We start from the raw sequence: 13,406 nt of genomic DNA on the forward strand, positions 1-13,406 counted from the left end.
AAAATCAGAAAGGGCTATAGATGTAGTTTAATGGTAGAGCACTTGCCTAGCTTGTATGAGGCCCTGGGTTCAATCTCCAATAAATAAAATTTTATTTATTAGAAAAAAGAATATTTTATATATATATATATATATATATATACACACACACACACACACACACACACACACATATACATATACATATATTACATGCTTGCTCCCCATCTATTTTATCAACAGAGGGAAGCTCATGAGAGAGAGATGGCAGAACAGTTTCGTTTGGAGCAGATTCGCAAAGAGCAAGAAGAGGAACGTGAGGTGCGGCATAATTTTAAGAAAAATTATTCAAAGCTGGGTTGTATTACTGTATTTGATACTAAGGCTGTTAAAATTTCTTACAACTTATTTCTTTCTGCCTTTTCAGACTTATTTTAGAATGAAAGACCTTTCTTTATTCCTGATCTTTATATCTGTTCACATACTAGATTTATGGTTTTCTATTATCTTCAATTCTGTTTCCCTTTTGTTACCTAACAGATGCTTCCCATCCTTCCTGGATACTGTCTCACTCCAATAACATAAAGACTGTATTTTTTTTCCTTCCCTGTATTTGATGTTACCTATCAAAAGATATTGCGAGTTACTTATGCAGCATCTTGCAGATGTGTTTGGCTGATATTTTTTTTACTTTGAGTTTATGTCTGCATCAATGTAGAGAATTTTATATTCACTTGTTTTGGAAACATTTTTTGAATACTCAATACTTAGAGGATAGTGATGCAGACATGGGTTCTGCCCTTCAGGAGTTCATAGTCTTATAAAAAGAATTATAGTACTATTTGTAAAAGTTATGATAGATTTAGACCCAAGTGCAGTCAGAACAAAAAGAAGGGTGTCAAATGACCCTAAAATAGCTTTACAGAAAGGGATTTTCAAAACTTTTTTCTGGACATGAGATTAATTCAAGATTCATTTATAAAAAGAGGAAGCCATCAAATCAATTTTGGAAAAAATTGGAGATCCCTAACTGGGGCTGAGGAAAATCCCATTAGTCATCATTCTTGGTCAAAGGATGCTACATCACTTCATTTATTCTCTTTTTTTTTAACAGAGAGAGAAAGAGAATTTTTTAATATTTATTTTTTAGTTTTCGGTGGACACAACATCTTTATTTTTATTTTTATGTGGTGCTGAGGATAGAACCCAGCGCCCCGCACATGCCAGGCGAGCGCGCTACCGCTTGAGCCACATCCCCAGCCCTCTCACTTTTTTTTTTGAACAGGATAATAAAATGTTTTCTACCTACAAAACCAGATTACAAGCTAAGCACAGTAGCACATGCCTGTAATCCCAGTAACTTGGGAGGCTGAAGCAGAAGGATCACAAGTTCAAAACCAGGCTCAGCAATTTAGTGAACCCCTATCTCAAAATAAAAAGGGCTGGGGATGTGGCTCAGTGATAAAGAGCCCCTGGGTTCAGTCAATCCTCAATACAAAAAACAAAAAAGGGCAGATTATATTCTTGTACAGAAGATACAACATGTCTACAAGTAATAGCAAATCAAGGAGAAAGTATGCTAAATGATACAGGATATGCAAAAGCAAAATACCTGGGGATTTCAAGGGCATAAGAAAAATCCTTTACAGCTTTGATAATCAGACAACAAATGGAAGGAGTAATTTGAGCCTGGTCTTAAAAGATGATGAAATGTCACTGTTTGGAAATGAAAACTTATTTAATACTTAACACATATGTACAAGATGCCATGCCTACAAACCCTAGTTTCTGTGCTCTGAGGGCTAAAAATATTTTGTTGAGCCTCTTTTGTGTATCAAACTCTGCAAGCTGCTTTGCATACAGTTATTCATTAACCATTAAAACAAATACAAAGTTAGAAATTCTCCAAAAAAATGAGAAAACTGAAGCTCATTGAATTACACATGTAGACACCTAGGTCTTTATGACTACAACTCAAGCTCTTTCTCACACTACATTTTCAGTCCAAGGCCATAAATCATAATATGTGTCTGTAGGAGTTATATATGTAGAGTTTCGTGCAACTTTAGATAAGGAAGAGATTGGTCATTATCCTTTTAGGCTGTATTCCAGGAAATATAGATTAAAAATAGGATTCCTGCTCCTTTGTGCTCTGTTTCACACATGCTCACTCTCTCTTACTAGTATATCTTCAAGTATACTAACTGGCTAAAATGTCAAGAGTACACAATTAACTTTACATTCTGAATTTAGAGCCTGGTAACATATGTACTTTCTTCTGATGGACTTACATAAACTCTGTATGGGTTGAACATCCCTAACCTGAAAATCTAAAATGCTCCAAAATCCAGTGCAAGTTTGAATAATACTGTGTACTCTGCCATCCCTCACCCAGGAGTCACAATTAAAGGCTGTTGTAAGTCCTGTCGTTAAGAAACTTTTGAGGGGCTGGGGATGTGGCTCAAGCGGTAGCACGCTCTCCTGGCATGCGTGCAGCCTGTGTTCGATGCTCAGCACCACATACAAACAAAGATGTTGTGTCTGCCGAAAAATAAAAAATAAAAATATTAAAATTCTCTCTCTCTCTTTAAAAAAAAAAAAAAGAAAGAAAGAAACTTTTGAGGACTGGGATTACAGCTCAGTGGTAGAGCACTTGCCTATCATGATCTCCAGTATTTCAAAGTCCTTTAGATAAATGAAGTATTGAATAGTCAAACCACTGTAGTCCCAGGGAAATTACTAAGTGATCAGCCTGATTTTGCTGTATGGTAACTTTTGGATTGTAGTTAGTAAAATGTAGAAAGCTTTCTTGATCTGGTTCTTAGCCATAAGGGAAAAGCTCTAAAGCAATTCAAAGGAAAAACAAAGAAATTACAGCAAAAATCTTTTCTCTTTTACTCATTTATATATTTACTTTAATTCCTTCCAAAATCAGTTTCAAGTAACAAATATAAATATATGCAATTCAAAGGGATTTAAAAAAGAAGAATAGATATAGAAGTGAGGGTAAAGAAAAACTAAAAGGAAGTTAAAGGAAGTGAAAGTGAATGGTAAGACTAAATGTTGACAATAGATAATCTAACCCAGGCGCCAGATGCATATAATAGGGTCTGTACATTTATTCAACATTAGCCACAAAATTTGTTCTATACTTCTCTTGGGCCAACACAAAGGAAAATATGATAGTTGAGAAGTTTTACTTTGTGTGTAATATTAAAGTCTGATAACTCAGAAGATCTCTTGATTTTTCTAACACTAAGCAATGTTTCTTGTTGGTGTCTGTTCAGGATCTTTGAATAGTATTGCCAGCCATAGCTATAATAACAAGTCTGTCTGACAGCTGCTTATGCCTTTTAAAATATAAAGTCATAAGGCCAGAGCACAATTTAGTAAAGTCATCTTTGTAAAGGCCCAAATAATATATATGTATGGTAGGCCAGTTTAAGAAATGGAATTTACAGTAAGTAGTGCGATGTATGAACTACAGAGCATCCAAGAAATCCTTCCTGAATACTTTTTTTTTTTTTTTTTTGCCACCAAATTTTGGGCAAGTAAAGAAAGTTTCAGCTAAAATTTTGACTCTCAGTTCTTTGATTCAGTGAGCGTTCAGCAGATATTTATCAATCTTATTCTACATGCAAACATTAAATCAACTGCTGTGGATATTTATTTAACTCACATTATGTTATGTATAAGTCAGTCAAGCCCTTGGAATGTTTTTTACTGTCTAAATATAATATAACTATCAGAAAAGATACTATGTTAGCCAGACACTATGGGGCAAGCCTATAATCCCAGCAGTTTGGAAGACTAAGGCAGAAGAATAACGAGCTCAAAGCTAGCCTCAGTAATTTAGCAAGGCAACTTTGTGAGACCCTGTCTCTTAAGAAAATGTTGTTGTTGTTGTTGTTGTTGTTTTTAAAGGACTGAGGATGTGACTTGTAGAATTATATATGTAAATTATACCCTAATTTTACAATGGAAAAAAAAAATCATTGAGCAGCCTTCTCAGGGCCATATAAAAATCTAACCACTCCTGTATTTCCTCTTTAACTTCAACAGTTCTTCTTCTCCCCTCACTCATTCCATTCCAGCCACATTGACTGTCCTGCCGTTTTTCAAACAGCTTAGGAACAGGACCAAGGCTTTGGCACTTGTGACTCCTGCTTATTATTACACTTCTAGGTCTAAATGTCCATGTGGCTCTCTGTCCCCTTTAGGACTTTTTACTTACTGAGATTTACAGTATTTAAAAAGTGTACCCACCTCTCTCTTCTCCCAGCGTTCCCTGCTCTCCCCCCATAGTACTCATCACTGTGATGAGTCTTTCCCGTATGTGTTTTTGTTGTCTTTCTCCCCATCCTACTAGAATATAAACTCCATTTAAGCAGATTTTTTTTTATCTATTTCATTCACTGCTATTTTCCCATCATCTAGAATAATGCCTAACTCAAGGAAAGTGCTCACTAAGAATTCATGGAATTAATGAATGTTAGTTTTAGCCTATTTAACCCTAGAAAAACTGGGTCTATAAACTGTTATTTGGTATGTAGCTGTAGAAGCAAAGAGAATAGTGGTGTGGGTGGGTGTGTGTGTGTGGGGGGGGTGTTTATACATGTTTATGTGCAAGTAAATCAAGCCAATCTTTGATTCTTATTGTAAGAGATTGGTGTAAGTATACATTATCTTTTCTTTTTAAAAAATGAAATTGTGTAGAAACAAATAAGTCCAACATCAATTCATATTTTCTTATAGCAGATTTCCTTATTTTATCACAAACCTAAAATAATGCAAATAAAAAAACTATATTTGTTGAGCAAACCAAATTGAAGTTTAACAATGATGTTTACTTTGACTGTTGTTTGAGTGTATGTGTCCTTTATGTCATTATTTTACAACAGTGTTTGCTTACATGAGGCCTTTTAGCCAGTGTGTTTGGAACTGGACCACTGGTATATTTTTATTCTTTTTGCCAGTAAAACTGATGGGTATTCAGATATCAAGGTTGCTAACTTACCTAATAAACCTTCATTGTTTTCCATATAGTGTGGTATATCCAAGGTCTATTTTTCATTCTGGGGAAAAGCCCTGGAGACTGCTTACACTGAGGAGCAGATATTGTCTGCCCTATGAATGGAGTAATGAGCTACTGTTGTTTATTCTTCTGTAGTATAATTGGTTGAATTCAGACAATAATGTAGCATCTGTTGTTAATATTGTGTAGGGAAATGTCAAAATAGAAAGCAAGCAGACAGGTGGATTAAAGGGAGGGCAGGAGCGGAAATCAGGAAATACCAAATTAAGTTCTGGTTTAAAGTAGGTACAAAGTAATAATCATAATGGCAACAAGACCAACCACTGTGCTTTGTTGTTGTTAGTGTTCCATACAGCATGAGGTTGATACTGAGAATTTGTCACTGAATGCTGACCATGTGTCAGCACTTTATGTTTTTAATTATTACTCTATTTTATAGGACTTTGTAAGAAAGTTGTTATTGACCTTGTTTCTTATATGAGGAAACCAAAGGTCATACAGACTGTCATTTGTCTAGTGGCTAGTATTTTGGTTATGTTCTTTCATACCTTAAAGCCTATGTTCCTAAACATACCATTGGATTGAACTAGGGTTTTTTAAAACCTCACTGTTAAAAGTCAGGATAGTGATTGACTTTGAGGAAATTTAGCACCCAGAAAGGAGGCATGTTTTTGAGATACTTGATCACAGTGCTAGTTTTACAGGTATGTGGACTTTCTGAAAATTTTTCAAGTTCTATACTTAAGATTTGGGGACTTTTTCTCAAATATGTTATACTTTAATAAAATTTTAAAACAATTACAAAATATGTACCTGTGAACAAAAAAATAAAAAGATTAATATAATATTGATTTAAATTTTGCAAAAGGTCAAAAATACATACATTTAAATTTTATAAAAAGTTTAAAAAAAGAATGAATGGTGCTGGATGCAGTGGTGCACTGTTATCCAAGCTATTAGGGAGCCCAAGACAGGATTACAAGTTTGAGGGCAGCATGGGCAATTGAGTAAGATACTATCTCAAGATAAAATAGAAAGAGCTGGGGAAGTAGCTCAGTGTTAGAACACTTGCCTAGCATATGTAGGGCCCTGGGTTCAATTCCAGTACTGCAATAATGGGGTGATAAAAAAGTTTGGAAGTAGTGGTGATGGTTGCACAACACCATGAATATACTTAGTGCCACTGAATTGTACACTTAAAAATGGTTAAAATTATTGTTTAAGTTAATGGGTATAAATACTTAAATGATGAGAATGATTACTTATTGATGGTGACTTTAGAAAAATCTAGGTTACTTTTAATGTTTTCCCTATTTAATCTTTGTTTTTCAGGGAATGTATGTTACTCTTATAAGTAGGAAAAATGATTTTTAATCTCAAAGAACCAGTAGTGGTACTGATAGATGACCCCACTAATAGTATAGAAAATGTATATGACTAATCCTTCTAAGAGAGACTCATGGTTCACCCTTAAGGGACACATATGTTAATGCTATTGATGCTAGAAGGAGTCAGACATCAGAAAAAAGAGAATCAGGATGTTGACTTCTTTGTTACTAGAAGTAGAAGTCATGAGATTTCAGATTCTTTACACATTTATTAAACAAACACCTGTCATGTGCCTGTTACCATACAAAGCAGTTTTACATGCCTTATTTGAGTTAGCATGTTAATTATTCCCTCCATTACCAAATATATACTAAACACTTACTTTGTGCTATGCTATGTGCTTCTTAAAATAAGAAGACATACTCCCATGCCATAACAGAGCGGCAGGTCAATGGGAAAGCTAAACATTAGACAAGAATAGTATAATATAGTGAATGCTATAGTAGACATGTTACAACTGACATTTAATTTTAATATATACACATTTATGTATATATTTATATATGTATATTTAGTATATATGCATGTATACATATCAAAATTTGGTTATTAATATATGACAGTGTTACTTAAGTAGATTAATATTTGAAATACTCACTTGAAACTCATTGTGACTCAAAATACCAATATTAGATAAATTTCCTTTCATACTATCAAACAAAAAAATGGCAGAAATGACTGGTTTAACTAACTGTCCTTTTAATTTTTAAATTATATTTCTTAATCTTCTGGGCTTCAATTTTCCCCATTAAAAAAAAATGAGAGCATAAGACTGTTTGGCCAGTGTAGCCCCTTCCTGGTGTGATATTCTGTGTGTATCTTATCTCATAATAATAAACAACCATTCATTAAAGCCTGGTATGTGTCAAATGCTGTTAGTCAACTTTTTGTTACTGTGAGCAAAATATCTGGCAAGAACAACTTAGAAAAGCAAAAGTCTATTTTGGCTGATGGTTTCAGGATTTCAGTCTATGGTCTGCTGATTCCATTGGAATGGGCCTGAGGTGAAATAAAACTTCATGGCAAAAGGGCACAGTGGAGAAAAGCTGCTTAGCTTCTGCTAGCCAGGAAGCTGAGAGTGAGGGTGGAATCAGGGAGAAGCCAGAGAGACCTAATACAATCCCTCACAGAACACCCCCCATCAATCCCCTACTCATGGGTTTAATCTCCAATACATATACATTCATATGTATATATTTTTTATTACAGTATTTTGTAGATTCTTCAGTTATTTCTAATTAATAAATATGTTTTCTCAAATACGAAATTTCTCTCTCTTTTTTCTAACTCAGGATATGCTTTTATAATGACTTTGTTCTCAATTTTTCTTCTACTTGTTTTTTGGAAGAATTTTTCCCTGCCTTTTTGGTCTAACTCTTAATTTACTTCTTTTTCTTTCTTTCCTTTTTTAACTTTTTGGTTTTATTTATTTATTTATTTGAGGTGGGGTCTCGCTGTGTTACAGGGACTGGTTTTGAATGCCTGGGCTGAAGTGACCTACTCCTCCAGCTACCCCAGTAGTCCTTTCAAATTAGAATGGGCTGATTAGGTTACAGCTCTCATAATCTAATCAATTCACCTCTGGATATTCCTGCATTGACAAAGGAGCTTTTGGGGGCCCCCATACCAAACCATAACAGATACTTCGCTAAGAATTTTACATATATCATGTTTATAATTCCCATCTCTGTAATCCCCTCTAAGGTCAGTGGTATTAGTGCGTATTAGTAGGAAAATGACCTCTGAAGCATGGAAGAGATTAGCTTTCTCTGCACATTGCAGAAGTTTTTACTGCTTTTTAAAAAAATATTTTAATATTAGAATCAGCCAAATTAAGTGATACGGAAATTAAATAATTTCTTATCATACTCATCTGTGCAAACTGTTTTTCTGTTGGTTATTTTAGATGTTTTTAACAGAAAATACATTTATATAAGTAAAAAAAATATATAAAAAGACATATTCAGGAAACTATGTGTCCTTATCCATCCTGTTTCTTCCACTTTCTATGCATTACATTTTTTTCCATTTCTTTGTATTTGCTTGTATTTATTTTCTCCAAAGAACCAATTTATTTACTGACTATTTTTTTCTAATTCATTCCTTTATGCTTTTATAATTATTCTAAATTTTCCTTCCACTTGTTTATTTATTTATTTATTTATTCATTCATTTGTACATTTTGGTGCTAGGGGCTGAACTCAGGGGTACTTAGCCACTTGTTTATTTTTGGAGGAACTTTTCCCAACCTTTTTAGTCTAATTCTTAATTTACTTTTTTTTTTAAATTTTTTACTTTTATGTGTGTGTGTGTGTGTGTGTGTTTTTAAAGAGAGAGAGAGAGAATTTTTTTAATATTTATATTTTAGTTTTTGGCAGACACAACATCTTTGTTTGTATGTGGTGCTGAGGATCAAACCCGGGCCGCACGCATGCCAGGCGAGCGTGCGATACCGCTTGAGCCACATCCCCAGCCCCTTATTTGTGTTTTTTTGAGGTAGGATCTTGCTGTGTTGTCCAGGCTGGTCTTGACCACCTGAGCTGAAGTGATCCTGCTTCCTCAGCCTCCTTCCGTCGCTGGGACTGCAGGCATATACTACTCATGCCCAGCTTATTTTCTCATTTTCAATATGAATTTGTTGTTGTTGTTGTTGTTGTTGTTGTTGTAGTGGGGATTGAACTCAGAGGCACTCAATCACTAAGCCACATCCCCAGCCCTATTTTGTATTTTATTTAGAGACTGGGTCTTACTGAGTTGCTTAGCGCCTTGCTTTTGCCAAGGCTGGCTTTGAACTCTCGATCCTCCTGTCTCAGCTTCCCAAGATTCCTGAGATTCCAGGCAGGCGCCACCACAAATTTTTTTTTAAATATTTATTTTTTAGTTGTAGGTGGACACACAATCTTTATTTCATTTCTGTGTGGTGCTGAGGATCGAACCCAGTGCCTCATGTGTGCTAGGCGAGTGCTCTACCACTGAGCCACAACCTCAGCCCCAACCACCATGAATTTTAAGGCTATAAATTTCCTCTGAGGACTGCTTCAGATGAATCCCACAGAGCCTAGCATGAAGTATTTCAACAATCATTGTTTTCTGTATATTCTACGGTTTTGATTTATACTTCATTTTTGAGATGTTTAAGAAAAAGATCGGTGTTTTTCCCCAGCTGTAAGGGTGACATCACATTTGAAAATGACTGTTGAGATTTTAAAGACTATAAGTCCCAGTTTCTCACACATCTTGTGATTATGATAGTTGTAGTTTAATTGAGGGGGAGGAATTCCTTCTATTCATGATTATTTGGTAATACAAATGTTAAACTATCCAAGAAAGAACAGAATGTAGCTGTGAAGCAGAGCATGATTACCAGGCTTACTTATCTAAGGAAACTTTCGTGGCGCTAGGGACATTAAAAGTTTTTTGTGAATTTCTGCTACAAATTCCAGTTTGGGCGGGTACCTAAGAGTTCTTCTGATCTTCTGGTGGAATATCATGAATATGGAAAAAAAGAAAATACAATACTCTAGATTGAGAACTAGGAAACATGGATTCAAGGCCAACTCTAACCATGAGATCTCAACAGTTTATCTTACATGTTTGAGTCTGTTTTGTCTTCTATAAAGTAAAGGGATTAGTTTATCTATAGGTCCAGACCCCTTATCAAGTTAATGGCAGAGGTGGAATGAGGGCTGTGGTTTCCTACCTCCAATAAACCTGATATTTGAATCTCTTTTTATTCCACTTTGTTTTTAAATGTTCCCTGTGGCAGAACATATAGAGAAATTTGCCAATTTAAGTATAATTCATCACTCCAAACAGAATCTTTCCATTCAATTTTGTCATTAACATGTTATCCAGGCTGGGCGTTATGACGCACATCTGTAATCTCAGCAATTTGGGAAGCTGAGGCACGATCACAAGTTTGAGGCCAGTGAGGCAACTTAGACCCTGTTTCAAAATAAATAATAAAATAAAAAGGGCTAGGAATGTAGTACCATGGTAAAGCGCCTCTGGGTTCATTCCCCAGTACCAAAAAAATGTGTGTGTGTGTGTGTGTGTGCATACACGCACACGCACACACACGCATACACACACACACACATATTCCAATATTTTGTTGATTCTTTGATTGTTTCTAATTAGTCAATGAGTTTTCTTAAATATGAATGTGTGTGTGCACGCACATGTGTGTCTTTTGTGAATGCTTCTAATACCCTCATTTATACCTAAAAAGCATCTGGGTATTTGATATCTGTTTCCTCAATCACAAATGTCTGAGTTCTTCAGTTTAGAGGGGAAAAAAAAAAGCCCTTATTTTTGAAGTAGTTACCTATTGGTTTAATAAAACATGTCTTCAAGGTGGGATATAGTTTAATGAATTGTCTTTATTAATATTAAGAAAATTTAAAAACACCTGATTTTATTGTTCAAGCATTAGTGTTGCTTAATAAATGGAGCAGTGACTTTTTGATGAGTTCCTAGAAAGCAGCAGCTGTTTTCTAGTTTCTCCCACTCCCTACAGCCCATCTATCTTACATTTTAACATCTGGTTTTTTTCCTCTACTTAGGCCATCAGACTCTCCTTAGAGCAAGCCCTGCCTCCAGAACCAAAGGAAGAAAATGCTGAGCCTGTGAGCAAACTGCGGATCCGTACCCCCAGTGGCGAGTTCCTAGAGAGGCGTTTCCTGGCCAGCAATAAGCTCCAGATTGTCTTTGATTTCGTTGCTTCTAAAGGATTTCCATGGGATGAATTCAAGTTACTGAGCACCTTTCCTAGGAGAGATGTAAGTTGCCTTTCCCATCATAGGCAGTGTGGCCACATAGGAGATATCCCATCATTGTGGCTAGGAAAAGTAGTCCAAAAAAAAGATCAAATGGTAGTCTTCTAAAAGACACCCAAAGTCTCTTTGTTCTGCACATCATTCTCTCCTCATCTTTTGAAGAAGGTAAGGCTTACCAGGCCAGCAAACATATAGCCAGGAACCCATGTAAGAAATTCTTTTCTTTACTGTCTAGCTGTTTCCCCTATTCCACCACTCATATAGGCTTTTATTTTTTGCCTCAGAGTATACCTAAAAATTGTGCTTAATAGCCTAATTGTTAGATCAGGATCAAAGTTTTGGTTTGATGTGAGAGATTTTTGTTTTGTTTTGCAGTACTAGAGATTGAACTGAGGGGGCTTTACCACTGAGCTACATCTACAGTCCTTTTTATTTTTTATTTTGAAATGAGATCTCACTAAGTTGATGAGGCTGACCTCAAACTTGCAATTCTCATGGTTGAGCCTCCCAATTCACTAGGATTACAAGCATGCACCATAGTTTTACTAGCCTGGAAAGACAAGTATGATGACCATATTTACTGTGTATCTGTATTTCAACAAAAGTATTTGATAATGTTTCATAGTATTCAGGGACAAGGTAGAGAGAAAGAGAGAGATCTACAGTTAGATGTATTCATTGCTGAATAAATGGTTATCTCCAGAAATGTTGATTGCTATCTCCCTAGTGGAAACCAAGAAGCTCTTTATTTAGTTCTTTATTACTTACCATATATATCAACATCTATACAAAGACTTTCTCTGATTTGTGGATAATGAATAATAAGATGCAAGAAAACCTTAAAATATCAAACAGTGGACAAAATGAAGCTTCCAGAATGCAGAGCAGGGCTGTTAGGAAGCAGAAAGAACTGAAAATCATGTCATCTGAGGAATATATCCTCTAGAGAAGGAAAGGGCATGGAAGACATTGTTGTTGTCTTCAACTACTTGAAGGCTTGCCATATAAAAGAGGTTTCTTACTTTTTCAGGCTTTAGGGTAGAACTGGGATCAATATATTGAAAGTTACAAGGAGATACATTTGGGCACTTTCTAAGAAAGGAATATCTTGTGTTGTAAAGAAGTTTTTCTATCTTTGGAGATAACAATTAGTACTCTTTTCCACAATACAGATATGTATGTATGGAGAGGGATCCATTCCTAGTGTTTCTGCTTTACATGGAATTGGACTAGCTCAACTATAAGACATAGTTTAATGTTCTGTGATTCCATTATCATCTAAGTCTAGTAACCTGGACTTCATCTAACGTACCAAAACTAAGTATTTGGTTAAGACTTATCCAGGTCCCTCATATTGACTATTAGATTTGCAGGACAGAATCAGAAATGAATGGTATATGTGTAGCTCTACCAGCCAGCCATAAATCCCCTCTGGGTAGAATGAGTATTCTGCTTACATCTGAGTCCAGGAGCGTATTGTGGACTCCAGGTGGTTGTAGCCATTGGTCCTTTTCTCAGTGCCCTTCCTACTACTCTGAGCCTTTTTCCCCTTATTCATATATAAAGCACACAAACATGCACAAGATAAGGAATGCACATGCTCTTACCACACAGTCAGGTAAGAAACTACCTTAACCTATTAAGTTCCAAATATTCAATTCTGAGAATATTGACACAGTTGCATTAAAATAGTTTGTAGGGCTAGGGTTGTTGCTTAGTTGCAGAGTGCTTGCCTAACACATGTGAGGCACTGGGTTCCATCCTCAGCACTGCATAACAAATAAAATAAAGGCATTCTGTCCATCTACAACTCTAAAAAATTTTTTTAAAGTGTTTGAATCATAATTTAGAGCTTTTATATATGATTACATGTGTTAATATTATAATTATTCCATCATAATATAATTATCTTATTTTTTTATAGTTCTACATCTGGAACAATGGGGCAAAATGGGTTAAATTCTGTCACTGAAATTGAACTCTCAGTAACTGAGTATTTGTTTATTTATTTTTTTTTTTAGTTGTAGTTGGGCACAATACCTTTATTTGTTTTTATGTGGTGCTAAGGATTGAACCCAGGCCCCACACATGCTAGGCAAGCACTCTACCACTGAGCCACAACCCCAGCCCCTCAGTGTCTGAATATTTAGAAAAGAGCCATTATCAGGGGGTTCAAGATCAGCCTGTTTCTCTTTACTTTATGTTCTGCAATGAACATCTCATCT

At 35.5% G+C, this 13,406-nt stretch overlaps 1 protein-coding gene across 1 annotated transcript in view; it reads left to right on the plus strand.

Annotated features, from left to right (window-relative positions):
- The window catches only part of Faf1 (Fas associated factor 1), a 375,874-nt gene that overhangs the window by 326,408 nt on the left and 36,060 nt on the right, over positions 1–13,406 (plus strand). Inside the window, exons 17-18 of the mRNA XM_015485020.2 lie at positions 223–300; positions 10,969–11,184. Coding sequence (XP_015340506.1) covers positions 223–300; positions 10,969–11,184 — 294 coding nt within the window. The remainder of the gene's footprint in view (positions 1–222; positions 301–10,968; positions 11,185–13,406) is intronic.

Source organism: Marmota marmota, unplaced genomic scaffold (genome assembly GCF_001458135.2).
Source record: "Marmota marmota marmota unplaced genomic scaffold, marMar, whole genome shotgun sequence".
NCBI lineage: Eukaryota > Metazoa > Chordata > Mammalia > Rodentia > Sciuridae > Marmota > Marmota marmota.